This window comes from Dendrobates tinctorius, unplaced genomic scaffold, assembly GCF_039654945.1.
Source record: "Dendrobates tinctorius isolate UK_male_01 unplaced genomic scaffold, ASM3965494v1 ptg000116l, whole genome shotgun sequence".
In the NCBI taxonomy this organism is placed as follows: Eukaryota; Metazoa; Chordata; class Amphibia; order Anura; family Dendrobatidae; genus Dendrobates; species Dendrobates tinctorius.
In genome coordinates, this window is record NW_027361784.1 from 19875001 (window position 1) to 19895012 (window position 20012).

General features: G+C 41.7%; 1 protein-coding gene across 1 annotated transcript in view; it reads right to left on the minus strand.

Annotated features, from left to right (window-relative positions):
* The window catches only part of EXT1 (exostosin glycosyltransferase 1), a 281289-nt gene that overhangs the window by 38035 nt on the left and 223242 nt on the right, over nucleotides 1-20012 (minus strand). The window contains exons 2-3 of the mRNA XM_073590232.1: nucleotides 8621-8714; nucleotides 7878-7985 (exon numbers count right to left, since the gene is read on the minus strand). Of these exons, the coding sequence (XP_073446333.1) occupies nucleotides 7878-7985; nucleotides 8621-8714 (202 nt within the window). The remainder of the gene's footprint in view (nucleotides 1-7877; nucleotides 7986-8620; nucleotides 8715-20012) is intronic.

Below are 20012 nucleotides of genomic sequence, written 5' to 3' on the forward strand. Positions count from 1 at the left end.
GTGTTATTGTGCCAGGGTTGTCTATTGATTCGTCGCACTCTGTTATGCATGACAGGGGCGACCGAGTCAATGGCTGATGCAAGAGTGGCATTGTAGAAACTAGTGGCAGTGTCTGTGTCGTGGAGTGACGATCCGGGATATGTATATAGTTTGAATATTGTTTATATATTTTAATCTCATTTTTGTATTTTTTTTTTATATATTTTTATTTGTTATTTTTATACTCATGTTTATTTTTTTTTTTTTAGATATTTTTAAGTTTGTGTATTATTTTTTTAAATATATTTTTAAACTTATTTTTTTTTATATTTAATTTTATTTTTTGTATTAACTTAAAGTACCTTTGTTTTCCCCCATCAGCTACTAATATATTCAACATTAGGATATGTGCACACGGTGCGGTTTCTACTGCGGATCCACAGCAGATTTGCCGCTGCGGATCTGCAGCAGAACTGCAGGTGATGTACAGTACCATTATAGCCTATGTAAAAAAAAAAAAAAAAAAAAAAAAAAAAAACCGCTGTGCACATGCTGCGGTTTTTTCCGCACGTTTTTGGTCCGGAAAAAAAAAAAAAAGCAGCATGTGACTTCTTTTGTGCGGTTTTGCTGCAGTTTTCCACCTGCTCCATTCTACAAATCTGCAGGTGGAAAACCGCACACAAAAAGAAGAAATCCGCAGGAAAAATGCAGGTCATTTGACCTGCGGATATAGTAGTAAAATCCGCTGGAGGATCCGCACCGTGTGCACATAGCCTAACTGTACAAACAGATGATTTCCATTAGCCAGGATTTCCCGCCAGTTGCAGGGAAACTGAGCGGGTCCACGTTCAGTATTTTACATCAGTATTTATAAGCCAAAACCAGAAGAGGAACAACCAGAGGAAACGTATAATAGAAACACGTCACCACTGCTGTATTTATCACCCACTCCTGGTTTAGACTTACAAACACAGATAAAAACTCACCAAATACTGGATGTGTGAACGTGGCCTAAAACATACCGTCTCAACTAACAGAGGCTCCTACAGAGAGAACCCTTTGGTGCGGCTTTCAGATTAGGCTGTGTGCACACGCTGCGGATTATGTGCGGATTCATCCGCGCGGATTTTGTAAAATCCGCAGGTGAAACCGCAGGTCAAACGACCTGCGGTTTTACGTGCGGATTGCTCTGCGGTTTTGCCCTGCGGTTTTTCATCTCCTCAATGGAGGAGATGGCAAACCGCAGGAGAATCCGCAGAAAGAATTGACATGTCCATTCTTTCTGCGGATTGAAAACCGCAGATAATCCGCGCGGAAAATTCCGCACCGTCTGCACTGCGGTTTTTGATTCCCATAGGGAATCATGGTACTGTACACCGCAGCAAAATCCGCAGCGTGTGCACACAGCCTTACTCTTTATTATCATCAGGTCATTTTAAAAGGTGCAAAAATTCTGCTTTTCCACCAAACTTCCAAATCTCCAGCACTGTTACACAGGTGCGTCTCACACAACTAGATCATCAAAAAGATACTTTTTGTATTGAAGAACTGAAATAAATTGAGTCTCCTATATTCTATAGAGTCATTACACACAGAGTGATCTATTTCACGTGTTTCTTTCTGTTAATATTGATGATTATGGCTTACAGCCAATGAAAACCCAAAAGTCATTATCTCAGGAAATTAGAATACTATATAACACCAGCCTGAAAAATGATTTTACTCTCCGAAATGTTGTCCTACTGAAATGTATGTTCAGTAAATGCACTCCATACTTGGTCGGGGCTCCTTTGGCATCAATTACTGCATCAATGCGGCGTGGCATGGAGGCGATCAGCCTGTGGCACTGCTGAGGGGTTATGGAAGCCCAGGTCGCTTTGATGGCAGCCTTCAGCTCGTCTGCATTGTTGGGTCTGGTGTCTCTCATCTTCCTCCTGACGATACTCCACAGATTCTCTATGGGGTTAAGGTCAGGAGAGTTTGCTGCCAATCAAGCACAGTGATACTGTTGTTTGTAAACCAGGTATTGGTAGTTTTGGCAGTGTGGACAGGTGCCAAGTCCTGCTGGAGAATGACATTTCCATCTCCATAAAGCTTGTCGGCAGAGGGAAGGATGAAGTGCTCTAAAATTTCCTGGTAGACGGCTGCGCGGACTTTGGTCTTGATAAAACACAGTGGACCTACACCAGCAGATGACATGGCTGCCCAAACCATCACTGAGTGTGGAAACTTCACACTAGACCTCCAGCAGCTTGGATTGTGGCCTCTCCACTCTTCCTCCAGACTCTGGGACCGCGATTTCCAAATGAAATGCAAAATTTACTTTCATCTGAAAACACCTTGGACCACTGACAACAGTCCTGTTCTTTTTCTCCTTGGCCCAGGTAAGACACTTCTGGCGCTGTCTATTGGTCATGAGTGGCTGACACAAGGAATGCGACACTTGTAGCCCATGTCCTGGATACGTCTGTGTGTGGGGGCTCTTGAAGCAATGACTCCAGCTGCAGTCCACTCCTTGTGAATCTCCCCCAAATTTTTGAATGGCCTTTTCTTAACAATCCTTTCCAGGCTGAGGTTATCCCGGTTCTGCTTGTGCACCTTTTTCTATCACACTTTTTCCTTCCACTTCAATTTCCATTAATATTCTTGGATACAGCACTCTGTGAACAGCCAGCTTCTCTAGCAAAGGCCTTTTGTGGCTTCCCCTCCTTGTGGAGTGTGTCAGTGTCTGGCTTCTGGACATCTGTCAAGTCAGCAGTCTTCCCCATGATTGTGGAGTTACTGAAACAGACTAAGGGACCTTTGTAAACGCTTAGGAAGCCTTTACAGGTGTGTTTTACTAATTATTCTAATTTACTGAGATAATGATTTTTGGGTTTTCATTGGCTGTAAGCCATAATCATCAACATTAACAGAAATAAACACGTGAAATAGATCACTCTGTGTATAATGACTATAGAACATATGAGATTCACTTTTTGTATTGAACTGAGATAAATTCACTTTTTGATGATATCCTGATTTTGTGAGAAGCACCTGCAGATGTAAAAGACAGCATGGTAACTTCTTGAAGTCACCACCAGAGGGAGTATATGAGCTCACTGCTCCCTCTTGTGGCGCGCTCGATTTTGCTAATATAGACTGCGGGGAGTCCGGATGTTATTTTGTTCCGTGTCAAGAAATTCCAAAATTAATCAAAATTTTCACTTTAGATTTAAAGAGGACCTGTCACTTGACATACATATGCAATTTTTTTTTTTTTTTTTTTTTTTAACGCCGTAAATGCCACTGCTTGCCTAAATCTGGTGTTATTTTCTTTTGTTCCTGCACCTCTCCGTTCTGGAGATAAAGTCTTCCCGTCGGAGTGTAAATCTAATTTTATCAATCAAGTAAATGTGGCAATCGGAAAGACACCCACAAAGACAGATTTAAAAAAAATAAATAAAGGGGTGTTCGCAACTTCAAGACCCTCTCCTAATACGTAGTAGGTATAATAATATTAATAATACCTCCAATTAGCAAAGCAGTAAAGTTCTTCTGATTTGCGGTGTCGTTTACCCCTTGTGCAGGACATTGCAATAGCTTAGATATCCATAACTGTCACTAGGAGGAGGAGGAGCGCCGAGGAGATGGCTGCTCTGGCATGAGGCTCCTGAGTTTTTTTAGTTTTTTACCCCGTTTAATTGTTAATTCTCCCTTTGGAGCACTCACCATTGCGTAGCTACAGGATTCGGCAGAGCTGGGAGTAGTGTGGAGACTGCGATCAGCTGGGACCGGTGTCTTTCTGTCCTGTGAAGCTCTGTGCCTGGATTCAGCTGGGAGAGAGTGAAGCTGCTGGCTGCCTGCCAACTTTCCTACAACTTGTAACCAATTCCAGAATGCAGATGATCCCGGGATAGGAAACCTGGTGGAGTGTGCGGTGCTGGAGTTGTTCTGGAGATCTTGTGGTCCACGTGGAGCTGTAGGGCTACAGGATTCGGCAGAGCTGGGAGTAGTGTGGAGACTGCGAAGAGCTGGGACCGGTGTATTTCTGTCCTCGTGGAGCTCCGTGCCTGGTTTCAGCTGGGGGAGAGTGAAGCTGCTAGCTGCCTGCCAACTTTCCTACAACTTGTACCCATTTCCAGAATGCAGATGATCCCGGGATAGGAAAGCTGGTGGAGTGTGCGGTGCTGGAGATGTTCTGGAGATCTTGTGGTCCAGGTGGAGCTGAAGGGGTGAGCTGGGCAGGTTTGGACTGACTGTTGGCGTGTCCCCTGATGTCCCTGTCTTGTTGCACCCATGCCCTCCCCCCCAGCAGTGCTGGGAGCACCCTTTATGGAAAGTTGTACATTTAACTCTGCTAAGCTGTGACTGTTCAGTCTTTATAGCTACAAGCTGAGTGTAGTCATGGCCACTGCACTCTGTAAACCTACTCTTATGATTTCAAGGGACGATTTATTATTCTGGAATCATCCACAATTTCTCATGGACTCCCCTTCTTGGAGCATGATTGCTAATTCAACAATTGAGCACATAAAATCCATTACTTCTGTGAAACCTGTGGAGGTGTACTGCAAGAGAGGTAGGAGAGGAGGAGTCCTGGCACGCCTTCGGAGGAGAGGGTTCAGAACAGCTCTTCCTTCACTCCACTTGGCTAATGTCCGTTCCTTATCTAACAAAATGGAGGAACTGAACTTACTTTGTAACATGAGATCTGATATGGCCAATTCAGCTGCTCTTTGTTTTACTGAGACCTGGTTGAATGAGACCATCCCTGATTGTAGTCTGGATCTACCTGGTTTTGTTATCTACAGAGCTGACCGTGATTGTGTAGCTTCAGGTAAACAAAGGGGGGGTGGGGTATGTCTCTACATCAACACTAGCTGGTGCTGTGATGTTAACATACTGGGAAAAGGTTGCTCTCCAGATCTAGAGTACCTTGCACTCAATTGTAGACCATTTTACGCTCCAAGAGAGTTTTCATCTATGGTTCTGGTTGCAGTATATATTCCCCCTCAAGCATCTGTTAAAGCTGCTATTGGTGAATTAGAATGCAAAATATCAGAATGGGAGAAAGGATCTCCTGAAGCATTTGTGATCGTAATGGGGGACTTTAACAAAGGAAAACTCAACCTGGATCTCCCCAAATTTACTCAACATATAAACTGCTTCACGAGAGAGAACAATACGCTTGATCACTGCTACACAGTCATAAAAGGGGCCTACAGGGCAGTGAGGAGAGCAGCAGTGGGCTTTTCAGATCATTGTCTAATTCATTTAATTCCAGCCTACAGGCAAAGGTTGAAAACATCCAAACCTACAGTTTATACAAAGAAGACATGGTCTGAGGAGGCAAAATTGCAACTACAAGCATGCAAAGAATGCACGGACTGGGAGGTATTCCAGGAAACATGCTCGGGTCTGGATGAATGGGTTGATGCAGTGTCCTCATATATCCGTTTTTGTGAAGACACGTTTATTCCATCCAAATCTGTCCACTTTCGGGGAAACAACAAGCCGTGGTTTACAAATAAAGTCAGGTTGATCCGTAAGAGAAAAGAGGAGGCTTATAAAGCAGGCGATATTACTGAATTCAAGAAACTTAGGAACTCGCTATCTAAAGAGATCAAGTTAGCCAAACACGAGTATGCAAAGATTCTGGAGGAAAGGTTCTCATCAAAAGATACTAGATCTGCATGGAGAGGATTAAGAGAGGTCACCAATTATAAAAGCCACCCCACTATAGTGAACCCCAGCAGAAGTCTGGCAGCAGAGTTAAATGAATTCTACTGCAGATTTGAGGCAAGCTCTACACACAGTGGCTATTCATCTCTAAGCTCCTCAGTCTGTTCATATAAAGATCATTCATTGTGCAACACCCAAGTAGTGATCTCCGAGGCAGAGGTGATACGCATCCTGAAGGGACTTAAGGTCAAAAAGGCACCTGGCCCTGATGGTGTATCTCCAATGTGTCTGAAAGTATGTGCTACCCAGCTTGCCCCTATACTGACAAATATATACAATGTGTCACTGAAAGAGTGCGTTGTACCTCAGTGTTGGAAAAATTCTTCAATTATCCCTGTCCCCAAGAAAGTGGGATCCTCTGAGTTGAACGACTATAGACCAGTAGCACTCACATCTGTAGCTATGAAAGTCTTCGAAAGAATTATGATGTCCCACCTGATAAAATTCACGCAGAAGCTATGGGACCCGCTTCAGTTTGCCTATAAGGAGAAACGTTCGGCAAACGACACTGTCAATCTGGCACTGAAGTACATTTTGGATCATACAGATGAACTGCACTCATATGTCCGGATTCTTTTCATGGACTTTAGCTCAGCGTTCAATACCATTGATCCGAATTTACTTCATAAGAAAATGGTAGCTCTTGGAGTCCCTCTTAACTTATGCTGGTGGATTTATAACTTCCTGACAGCCAGGATACAGAGTGTAAAAGTTGGACCATTCACTTCGGACACCTTGGTCACAAACATCGGGGCACCTCAGGGGTGTGTTTTGTCCCCGTTACTGTTTTCTCTCTATACGAATGATTGCATCTCTTCAGCAGACTCAGTAAAAATCTTGAAATTTGCCGATGATATGACACTGATTGGTCTCATCAGGGGAAATGCTGAAGACTTGTATCGGAGTGAGGTGGAAAGAATATGTGACTGGTGTAAAGCCAATAATCTTGTACTCAACACTAAAAAAACTGCTGAGATGGTTGTGGATTTTAGGAAAGATCAACATGAGATACTTCCAATCTACATCCATGACGAAGTGGTTCTTAGGGTCACAGAGACCAAATTCCTTGGTGTTATCATCTCTCATGATCTTAAATGGGGGAAAAACGTGGATGCTGTTATAAGAAAAGCACAACAGAGGATGTTCTTCCTGCGTCAGCTGAAAAGATATGGTTTGTCTAAGAATCTGCTGATCTTATTCTTTAATGCTGTCATCAGATCTGTGATTTGTTCCTCTCTGATAGTCTGGTATGGGGGAGCCACTGCGCATGACAAACTCCGCTTACAAAGGACTTTCAGAACAGCAGAGAGAATTATAGGTTCCCCCCTGCCTAAAATCCAGGATCTTTATGATAAGAGTATTCGATCCCACGCATTGAAAATTTCATCCGATCCCACTCACCCGGGACACTCCTCATTCCAACTACTCCCTTCAGGACGTCGCTTCAGAGTCCCCAAATGCAGCACCAACCGCCATATGAACAGCTTCTATCCACTCTCTGTTCAACAATTAAATCGTCATGTGTAGACTATATACTGTATCTGTCTTGTTAGATGTTACTTGTTGTATCTGTTGTTATATATTATGTTGCCTCTTTGCCACAAAGAATTCCTTGTTTATATGTAATATGTACTTGGCGATAATAAATTTGATTTGATTTGATTGATTTGATTTATATGAGTGGTCGTAACCATGGATACCCTATTGTAATGCCCCGCCCATGGGGTAAACGACATAACTTATCAGAAGAACTATACTATATTTCTAATTGGAGGTATTTGCTAATATTATTATTAGTACACCTACTACATATTGGAGATGGGAACACAGCTTTAAAATAAGAAAACTTTTAAAAAAATGTGCACAAAACAGACAATAAGATGCATGATGAATCGGAGACATTCTTGTTCAAAAAAGTGTAGATCTCCTTTAAGTATATGGGAAAAGTCACTGGAAACATGACTAATGACATCCTATTTTATACATTTACCAATATAGTTCATTATAATTAATATATATATTATATATACACACACACACACTATATATATATATATATATATATATATATATATATATATATATATATATATATATATATATATATATAATTTTTTTTGTTTTACTATGGGTTAACCCTGTGGGGGCCAGTGACCGCCACCACTTATATTCACCTGTAATAACAATCTCTCGTCCCCAATAACTGCAGCTTGGTTCCAATCAATCACTTCAGAGAACGGTAACTCCCACCCGTTACTCAGCATCACCGGAACACAGGCAGCCTGTGGAGAGAGCATCGAGACAGCAGAATGTTATCCGCCACGCCTTTATTAACACGGGGATATATATATATATATATATATATATATATATATATATATATATAATAAAAAATGTACATTTTTGTATAACCTGAATCCACACTTTCTTTAGTTAAATCCAAATATTTTGGGTAATAATCATTTCTTGCAATTAGGTTTCATTCCAAATTTTTGCCTTCTACAGCCTATTACCGACTGTTGAATGAGTCAACTAAGAATCCATCAGTGAGCTCATTCTGAAAGTCTTATGGAAGGAAAGAGTTTGGAGTTCTTTTATCTGTCTGTTTTTCTAGGAGCCTCTTAGCTGATTTATGACCACAGAAAACCTAAAAATGTAATGTTCAGGGAAACAAAGAAACTGTAAAAGAAAAACGGCAAAAATTTTTATTTTTATTTATTTATTTTTTTTTTTTTAAGCCCCAAAATACATTCATGTAAGTGAAATGAAATAAATATTGTCCCACCAAGAGTGGACAATCCCTTTAACTAAAAAGCGAGGGACCTTGCAATAACTTAGGCAGACTGGATAATCCTGATTGAACATAAAAAGTTATGGGGCGTTTACAGTAATATTTTCTGGTCTAGAAAGAACTTACTTGAAGAGCCTCTAAAAATCTGAAGGATCCAAGCCTGCGGCCACGGGGGACGAGACAGAAAGTGGCATTGTGCAGCATTTCACGATAATCATACCTAAAAAGAAAAAAAAATACAATATTAGTTTTAATACAGAAATTCTTCATTAAGAAATTACACAAAAAAAACCTAAAAAAATATTGATCTTCAAAGACAATTTCCTTTAAGAATAAATCCAAGATATCTCATTCCAATTCTAGTTACACTATATACAGTACATGTGTCCATAGCTTCCCATCTAAATGAAACTTGTATCCAAAGAAGATGAGTGTTGGCTCTCAGAGCCCATCACCATTTTAATTTAAAGGGGATTTTACCCATTTTTTATAAATAGGTTTTCCGTATAGTCCTAGTAAACGCAAGCAATTTTGCAATTTACTGCTTCTTAAAATTTTCAGCCACTCTTGAGATATTAACACTTTTGTTTAGTCAAAGCTGGTTACCTTGGAGGCAGTTGTGGTCGGTCTCCTAGGTGACGGGATGTAAACAAAACTTAAAGTATTAATATCTCAAGAACGGTTGCAAATTTTAATTAGGAGTAAATTTCTAAAGTGTTTGTTTTTACAAGCACTATCCGAAAATATCCATTTACAAAGACAAAAAAAAAAACCCTTTAATTTTTATCCCTGGCTTTTGAAGCCCATGGTAACGGCTCTATGAGAAAGGACAAAAAGTGAGTACTGTAATATAACTATACAGTATGGTCTTATAGGTTATAGTCCTCTCGGAAATCAGGAAATTAGTGACAATTTCACCGGCAATTGCCATAAAGTCTCAAAAATCTTTTTTTTTTTTTTTAGAAATCTGAAATGCCACTAACGCTGTCATTCCTCTCCCGAACCTCCTGCAAAACTAAGACAGGTACTTGCTGACAATAAGACGACACTGGTAAAATCTCGGAACGGTAATAGACTAATTTATTCGCAGCCTGCAGGCATCACAGTTTTGTTTTGTTAGCCAGATTCGTTTTTACGGAAGACGCGGCCTATTTTTACATATATAGGTGTCAGACAATCCTCAGCCCATGACTGGGGAAAGACGCAATTTGCAAAAGGATCATTTGCGTAAACAAGCGTGTACGGTTGATTTGCAGCAAGAGGGAAAATAAATCTAAAAAAAGAGAAAAAAAAAAAAACGCAACGGGAGTAAAAGAAACACCACGCATTTTGGCCTTTCTTAACCTGCGTGTGAATTTCGAAAGTCCAGGTCTCGAATGATGAGCGCAACTCCTAGCAGATGTCCGATCTTATTGGACTTGTCACGAGGACGTATCTGAATATTCACGAAAGCTGAATACATCTCCCGTGCTAATAAGCATCCGAAGCTTCAATTTACTGCCAAAGCCGGGGCTCGTCTGCAATCGGCACAAAGATAATGAGATGTGTGACGGGTGAAAGGTACAATTAACGATGGTGAGGAGCGCTAATTGTCAGAAACCGATAACGCCGACACGCATGGCTCACAGACACTATATATGTGCCGCGTCGGCAGAATCTGTGATCAATCGCTTCAAAACTACAATCTGAAGTTTGGAGGGAAAATTTTCTATTTTATTAAAGTAGAGAATTTGGGAATGTGAAATGAACGAGACACTTATTTGTGATAAGAATTATTTGGGGTTGATAAAAAAAAAAAAAAGTCAAAGTCATTGGCCCATCGAGAAAGATACAGCTTACCAAAGCTGAACGATGCGCTTACTACTGGCCAAGTCCATTTGAAGATCAGCGCAATAAGGGAATATGATCAGATGACATCTTTTCCAGGTGGATTTGGGAAAAAAAAACCCTGAAGAAGCACTAGCGAAACGCTTAGAAAACAACATCTTAATTTCTATTTAAAGAGAACGTGTCACCAGGTTTGGCCGATATGGGATACGGCCACCACCTTTCAGGCCTGATACACAGCATTCTATAATGCTGTATATCTGCCCCCAACCTGACCTGAAAGAGAAGAAAAGAGCTCTTATTACACTCACCTGGGGGGCAGTCCGGTCTGAGGGGGCACCTCCCATCTACTTGCCATTGACACCCTCCTTCTTTCTTCGTGTGGATGATGCGTCCCTGCATCATCCATACAGTCTCCCCAGCATCGCGATCCTTGCCTGTCGTATTTCTCTGCCCTGTTGAGCGAAGAGCAAAGTACTGCAGTGCGCAGGCGCCGGGAAAGGTCAGAGAGGCCCAGCGCCTGCGCACTGCAGTACTTTACTCTGCCCTCAACAGGGCAGATAAGTACACCTGCGCTGGAGCGCGATCTCGGGGACACTGTGTAGATGACGAAGGGACACGTCATCCACACGAAGTAAGAAGGAAGGCGGCAATCGTAAGAAGGTGGGAGGTGCCGGACCAAGACCAGCGACACCCATCGGACTAGACCGCCCCGCAGGCGACTATAAAAAAAGCTCTTTTTTGTCTTGCAGGTCAGGAGCAGACACACAACATTATACACTCCAGTATATAAGCCCTAAAAGGTGGTGGCCATATCTCATATCGGCCAAACCTGGTGACAGGTTCCATTTTAAGGCGGTGAAAAAAAAACAAACAAAACTTGCTGTTCATATGTTCAGGATTCTGAGGGTGCTAACCGCTCCATTTTTCCAAAATTACAATGCCAAGAGCTAAAAGGAGTGAAATGTTCATTTCTCAAGCATTCTCTACTCAGTAAACACTTTATGCTTTAAAATATCATAACTGAGAAGGCAAAAGAAGCCCGGACGGGCCGGAAGCGGTGCGTCTGTAAGCATTTTATCAGCATTGTAGTCTCAAAAACAACGAGTGGCTTTTTAGGTATCAAGAATGCGGAAAGTTCGAGCAGAAAAGAGGTTGAAAAAACGAGGAATACCGTTGGGGGGGGGGGGGGGGGGGAGAAACCATGGTGGTCACAAACGCATTCAGAAAAGTACAAGAAGATATGGACACGATGCATCTCGAGGGGTTTTTGGAACTATAAAACTCAGCTCATACTCCACATTTTTTTGTGTGTTTTTTTACACTTTTTATTCAGGGTGCAGTTGGGCCCATCTGGTCTTGTAAACTGCGGTGTCTGTCCCCATGGCATGCATTCTGATAGCGCTGGGCAGCCCGCCTGAGCTAATAGAAGGGTGTCACTACTAGGCTGGCCTGGATGCTGTGCATGGCCATAGTGTGAACAGCGCCGGCCGCATACAAGTTTTTTATTGTGCATTAACATACCAGGCAGCCGCCCCCTCCATGTATGGGTAGGCTGCGAGCGGTTGTTTCATCGGTATTCTTGCACTTGTGTCTCCATCTTAATTATATGGGTCCACTGCATTTGTCTGGATGCCTGGACGGGAAATCCTTTTTGCTCTTTTCTATTATTGGAGGATTTTTAAGTCTTCTTTCTGTGCTGTTTCAGAACTATAAAACTCTTCAAATCCTCCACAAAAATGCAAATCTCAAAAATTGTGTTTATGCTCCGTTTTCTCTTTAAACAAAAAAACAAACAACTAAAAGACAAGGTCAAAAAATGCTAAAAAGAAGAACAATGAAGGGCTAAGGATTGCCTATGGCAGTAAGGCACATCGACAAGTTTGGTAGCCCTATTGGCATACTTATTTTTGCCTTGGTGCATGCGCGGGCGACTCGGATATCAATACTAGGAATCTCTTATTACATTGGGGTTTCTGATACTAATTTTTCATTGGTTCCAGTAGCTTGAATGGGTAAGAAGTATACAGGATGTGCATGTGGAAAAGAGAAGAGCTATACAAGAGGAGGATATGTCTAAATGTGCAGAAAAAAAGATCATAACTGATCGTATCGGTAGGGTGGTGACTAATAAACTACGATTTCCATAACAGACTGTATGATGTGGATGAAGCACCGCAGGTGTCTATGAAGTGTTCAGAAAGCTGCGATTTATGGAACACACCAAATGTGAAGTTCCCCAAAAGAAAGGCTGGTTTTACCCATCCAACAATCACAATCCAAAATACTGACCCGAACTCAACAGTTTCATTTTTTCCCTTGAAGTTGTAGAGTGAGTTCAGGTCAGGAGACCAACTTGGACCATGAATGTCAGAAGTGTGAAATCGGCCTGAGTGTTTCGCCTGATCAGAGCTTCCTCAGGGTTTTTGATCAGTTTTATCAATGTTTTTGATCCGAGTTTTGCCGGTGTTTTTGATCCGAGTTTTGGCGGTGTTTTTCATCCCAGTATGGTCAGTTTTTCTCTGGAGAAACTTTTTAATTTGTTCTTTTCAATTAGTCCGGGAAAAACAAACACCACTTGGATGGCATCCAAGTGCTGTCCAGTTTTTTCATTGACCCAAAGACTTTCATTCCGAGCTTATTCCAACACTCGGATAAACATCTGCCGTGTCCGCACCATTTGGTCGTCAAAAAAAATAAATCAAAGACTTGTGAACAGCCCCAGAGACTATAGTAGGTGCGAGAGCTATCCATGAAAGAACAAGGACAGAACTCGTATGTGAAAAACTGAAGAGTGAATGAGCACCTAGAGTAATACATCGGCCACGTGCAGTATTTGGTCAGCATCTTACATCAGTATTTGTACACCAAAACCACGAGTGGAACAATCAGAGGAAAAGTATAATAGAAGCACGTCATCACGCCTGTATGTATCATCCATTCCTGGCTTTGGCTTACAAATACTGATCAAATACTGAATGTGGTTTTAATCTAAGCATGTAAATAAATTAAAAAAACATTGATCCCTAGTCTAAACATCATATTTTTACATTTCATTTTAGGAATTCTTAAATCCAACAAGACTAAAGGAGAATAGCTGAGAACCCCAGTCTGTCCTGAAAATCCTCCGACCCGATCTTTATTTTATTTTCTACTCTATTTCAGAGGCATTTCATCATGTAAAATACATGACTGTCTTTTACAGATAACTTTTTCAAATCTTAAAAAAAAAACAAAAAAACACAATAAATACTAATAAACCAGTGAAGGGATTTAAGACGTCTACATCAGATTAATAGAACACCATATGTTTAATGTAGAAATGAGTATTATCTGACAAAACAGCTCAAGAGTATCATATAAGAAAAATAGAAAGAAAAAAAAAAAAAAAAACAATTTGCACTTGTTGCAAGAAATTTGCATGAAATGATTCACAACCAGCAAAAAACAAAAAACCAAACAAAAAAAAATGGCTTGTGTTTTGGGCTATGGGCATGAAAGCTTTAACATTTCTCCTTGTAGCTAAACATTGCCTCAAAGAATATCCAGCTGAAAAAGGTTCTCCTGTAATTTGTGCATTGATGTGTCGACCTTGTCCATCAATGTGAGGATTAAGAGGCTGCTCGAGCCTCAGTGCTTGACGTTATCCTCTATAACAGTGGCTGTCTGCAGAGACCCTGCAGTGTGTAATCAGCCACCGCACGCATTCCTACTAGCGCCATCCTCCTGAGTCACTGCACTTAAGAGATGGGAAACCAACCGATGCGCCATGGGAGCCATTCCTTGTACTATACTAAACTTAATCCACAATTTATCTCCTTCATTTTCCCCAACCTTAGTCATGAGTCATTGCCTTGCCGTATCAAAGTTTAAGAAAGAAATCCAAAGTCTGTATAAAGAGAAATGAACGAGACTTGAGTACAAGAGGTCATCAATCTACACGAGGCTGAACGGATCTTCTAATGCCAGGTCTACTCTCTTCAAACATACCCGATATTCCACAGGTTCTGAAGGATCGGAAAGACATGGTCTTCCAACTCTGGAAAGACATGGTCTTCCAACTCTGGAAAGACATGGTCTTCCAACTCTGGAAAGACATGGTCTTCCAACTCTGGAAAGACATGGTCTTCCAACTCTGGAAAGACATGGTCTTCCAACTCTGGAAAGACATGGTCTTCCAACTCTGGAAAGACATGGTCTTCCAACTCTGGAAAGACATGGTCTTCCAACTCTGGAAAGACATGGTCTTCCAACTCTGGAAAGACATGGTCTTCCAACTCTGGAAAGACATGGTCTTCCAACTCTGGAAAGACATGGTCTTCCAACTCTGGAAAGACATGGTCTTCCAACTCTGGAAAGACATGGTCTTCCAACTCTGGAAAGACATGGTCTTCCAACTCTGGAAAGACATGGTCTTCCAACTCTGGAAAGACATGGTCTTCCAACTCTGGAAAGACATGGTCTTCCAACTCTGGAAAGACATGGTCTTCCAACTCTGGAAAGACATGGTCTTCCAACTCTGGAAAGACATGGTCTTCCAACTCTGGAAAGACATGGTCTTCCAACTCTGGAAAGACATGGTCTTCCAACTCTGGAAAGACATGGTCTTCCAACTCTGGAAAGACATGGTCTTCCAACTCTGGAAAGACATGGTCTTCCAACTCTCCAACTTTGGAAAGACATGGTCTTCCAACTCTCCAACTTTGGAAAGACATGGTCTTCCAACTCTCCAACTCTGGAAAGACATGGTCTTCCAACTCTCCAACTTTGGAAAGACATGGTCTTCCAACTCTCCAACTTTGGAAAGACATGGTCTTCCAACTCTCCAACTTTGGAAAGACATGGTCTTCCAACTCTCCAACTTTGGAAAGACATGGTCTTCCAACTCTCCAACTTTGGAAAGACATGGTCTTCCAACTCTCCAACTTTGGAAAGACATGGTCTTCCAACTCTCCAACTTTGGAAAGACATGGTCTTCCAACTCTCCAACTTTGGAAAGACATGGTCTTCCAACTCTCCAACTTTGGAAAGACATGGTCTTCCAACTCTCCAACTTTGGAAAGACATGGTCTTCCAACTCTCCAACTTTGGAAAGACATGGTCTTCCAACTCTCCAACTTTGGAAAGACATGGTCTTCCAACTCTCCAACTTTGGAAAGACATGGTCTTCCAACTCTCCAACTTTGGAAAGACATGGTCTTCCAACTCTCCAACTTTGGAAAGACATGGTCTTCCAACTCTCCAACTTTGGAAAGACATGGTCTTCCAACTCTCCAACTTTGGAAAGACATGGTCTTCCAACTCTCCAACTTTGGAAAGACATGGTCTTCCAACTCTCCAACTTTGGAAAGACATGGTCTTCCAACTCTCCAACTTTGGAAAGACATGGTCTTCCAACTCTCCAACTTTGGAAAGACATGGTCTTCCAACTCTCCAACTTTGGAAAGACATGGTCTTCCAACTCTCCAACTTTGGAAAGACATGGTCTTCCAACTCTCCAACTTTGGAAAGACATGGTCTTCCAACTCTCCAACTTTGGAAAGACATGGTCTTCCAACTCTCCAACTTTGGAAAGACATGGTCTTCCAACTCTCCAACTTTGGAAAGACATGGTCTTCCAACTCTCCAACTTTGGAAAGACATGGTCTTCCAACTCTCCAACTTTGGAAAGACATGGTCTTCCAACTCTCCAACTTTGGAAAGACATGGTCTTCCAACTCTCCAACTTTGGAAAGACATGGTCTTCCAACTCTCCAACTTTGGAAAGACATGGTCTTCCAACTCTCCAACTTTGGAAAGACATGGTCTTCCAACTCTCCAACTTTGGAAAGACATGGTCTTCCAACTCTCCAACTTTGGAAAGACATGGTCTTCCAACTCTCCAACTTTGGAAAGACATGGTCTTCCAACTCTCCAACTTTGGAAAGACATGGTCTTCCAACTCTCCAACTTTGGAAAGACATGGTCTTCCAACTCTCCAACTTTGGAAAGACATGGTCTTCCAACTCTCCAACTTTGGAAAGACATGGTCTTCCAACTCTCCAACTTTGGAAAGACATGGTCTTCCAACTCTCCAACTTTGGAAAGACATGGTCTTCCAACTCTCCAACTTTGGAAAGACATGGTCTTCCAACTCTCCAACTTTGGAAAGACATGGTCTTCCAACTCTCCAACTTTGGAAAGACATGGTCTTCCAACTCTCCAACTTTGGAAAGACATGGTCTTCCAACTCTCCAACTTTGGAAAGACATGGTCTTCCAACTCTCCAACTTTGGAAAGACATGGTCTTCCAACTCTCCAACTTTGGAAAGACATGGTCTTCCAACTCTCCAACTTTGGAAAGACATGGTCTTCCAACTCTCCAACTTTGGAAAGACATGGTCTTCCAACTCTCCAACTTTGGAAAGACATGGTCTTCCAACTCTCCAACTTTGGAAAGACATGGTCTTCCAACTCTCCAACTTTGGAAAGACATGGTCTTCCAACTCTCCAGTTTTGCCAAGGATGTACAGTGCGATGGATCAAGTTTCAAACTATGAAACCCAAGTCGAAGATAACTTCTAGAAGCAGGCTACTTGTGAAACGTGTCTACAAATTGTGGAGAATAAGTATGAAGAACTCGTTAGATGTGACCAATAATTAGGTTATACTTCCTGCTGACTCCTTATTAATTTTTGGACACTACTTTAATCATTGGGAGGGATGGAAACGCTCTTTCCTTTTTTTCAAAACCACCACCTGGACAAAAAAAACAACACTAAGTGCACAAAAGTGCTGTTTCCTCAATCTGTCAGCAGGTTTTGATGTAATCTGAGCAGGCGATGAGACCCTGATTCCAGCAATGTGTCACTTACTGGTCTGCTTGGTGCAGTTTTGATAAAAATCAGTTTTCTCTAGCAGAGCTCAGCATTCCGAGCTCTGTATAACCCCACCCACACCGCTGATAGGCAGCTTTTGTGTACATAAGCAAAAAGCTGCCAATCAGTAGTAGGGGCAGGGTTACATAGAGCAGAAGGACTAAATGGCCTGAGACAACTAGTCCAATAGTGATCAAATCAATGTCTTACCAGCAGATTACTGAAACAACACAGCCTAGTAAGTGACACATTAGTGGAATCAGGGTCTCAGTCTCTATATGATGCTGTTCTTAGAAAACATAGCCAAAACCTGTTGATAGATTCCCTTTAAATGAATAAGTAGCATATTTACAGAATATTTTAAGTGGATTTTGTAGCAGAATCTACCTGATAATTCATTTTTTTTTTTTATAAAAAAAAACCCACAATCTTCTTGATCATCATCACTAAATCTAAATAATGTGAATATAACCAAATTAAAAAATGAACCAGAACAATCAAAAAAAAAAAAGTGTTACGATCTGTTCAGTGTTGTTCTCCAGTTATCCTTGTTTGGAAAAAAACTTTTGTATTAAAATAGACATGATTCATATGCCTCGAAAAACGACCTTGCTATCCTTAATGAACAGCAATCAGATCAGTCTAGGAACGTGGGAACTGAGAGCTCTGATTGGAACAGCGACCATAGCTGTCGACACATTTAGCTCCCGCGGGTCTCGTCTGATGCAAGACGCTTGTGGAAGGCTTGGATTATGCTTGATCATATCCTCAATAAGTTTGGTCCTGGCACCTAGATACATGTAATCATTTCAGATGCAAAAATTAAAGAGTCTGTCAAAGTTTCTCAGCCAAAATCCCAATGCTAGAATAGCAAGTGTATACATTACATATAACAGATAGCCCATATTAGACCCAGATAGGAGAATATTTCCATATTTAGTGCTGAAATAACCTGGAAACAAGAACACCATTTCTTCTACAGAATTTCAAGAACGCACCTCAAAGATCTCATATCTCCTTCTATAGACTTTGCTATATGTCTAAATTGCTATATGAATAGATCTCTGATGCCAAGTTGGCAAGTGGTCACTGTCACTGGGCCTGCCTACAGCCCCAAAGAGCATATTTGTTGTGTTCCGCAGTAAGAGCTGAGCTGCTCTCACACTGATGGACATTTGCAAGTCTCGTACCTGAATAATACTGGGCTGCCTATAGAGCACAGCAGGCAGTGGTCCCAAAGATTAAGGATTTGGGATCAACTAAATTTATGTACAATGCATCATTCACTTTTTCAAGTCAAAGCATATATAGATATCTCTCATAACATCCATAAAGCTCTAGAGTTCTTTTAAGAGTCTAAGGTATCAACATAATGCTCCTTGAGGACCAATTAACTAGGTAGAGTGCCCTTGAGGACCAATAACCCGGGCAAGCGCCCCAGAGAACCAATAACCAGTGCAAAATGGACCAATGACCTGGGGGTGCACAATCCCTGAAGACCAATGAACCAGGTGAGCAACTTCAAACACTATTGAACCAGGCGAGCAACGTCGAGGAGGGCCAATAACCTGGGCGAGTGTCCCCTAGGACCAATAACTCAGGCGAGCTTTTTTGAGAACCAATAACCAAGGCAAGAATCCTCATGTACAAATAACCAGGTGACCAATGAACCAGGCGAGTGACCTCAAGGACCAATAACCTGGGAGAGCGCCCACAAGTACCAAAAGTCCAGGAGAGTGTCCTTGAGTACCATAAACCCAGGTAGGCGTCCTTGAGGACCAATGACCAAGGCAAGTGCCCTCGAGGAACAATAACCCAGTTGAGCGCCCTTGAGGACCAGTCATCCAGTAGAGCGCCCTTGAGGACCAGTCATCCATTTGAGTGAACTTGAAGACCAATCATCCAGTCGTGCGTCCTGGAGGACCAATAATCCAGCCGAGCGCCCTTGAGGACCAATCATCCAGTCGAGCACCCTTGAGGACCAATCATCCAGTCGAGCGTCTTTAAGGACCAATTCCAAAACAACTTTTCTTGAGGGACAATGGCTAAACTCCCTTCCCTTAATAAGTCTAGGCCCCGGTAGTCATAATTAGGGCACAACTCAGAAGAACAATGGGTACAACACTGTGCGGAACCTTCTTCTACATCACGCAGTACAGTCAGCCATGTTTGATCTCAAACTTCTTCACAGAAAGAAAATCACACCATGAACACCAGTCATGAAGAACCTTGTTGATACAAAGCATTTTCATGCATTCTAATGAAACCGATGTTTAATAATCCATGCCACGAAGTAAATTGATTTCTCAAACGCCAACATAAATATCAGTCACTACGGTCAACTTTATCACCGATGTGCAGGAAGCCATTCTTCTTACAGTGTTATTTTAACACCACAAAAAAAGTTTTGCAAGTGACAAAATATCACTCGAAATACAATTTTTCTCCCTGCTCAGAGGGCTAATTGATTTCACAGGTGTTTAATTATCATTTTCCTGGAGATAATACCTTACGGTCCCATAAAAAAATGGATGTAATTTTCTGGCAAAGACGAAGCTAAAGCTAGATAATTATTCCATAAATCAAACATACTGCCTCCTTTCTGCGGAAATTTTAATGCTTCTCCATAATGGTATTTGCCGACCTTGAAATAAAGCCGAAAGACTTAAAGGTTGCTTAAGGGAAGCGAGTGGAAGTTTCCATCCCCTTCTTGCTTCAGACAACTGGCGTTTCGGCTCGGATACGACGTCTACATTCAGAGAGAGGTCATCGACGAAAGGACTCGTGTCTTCTATGCGCAAGTGTAAAAATAAAAAGAGCTGGTTCTTCAATAA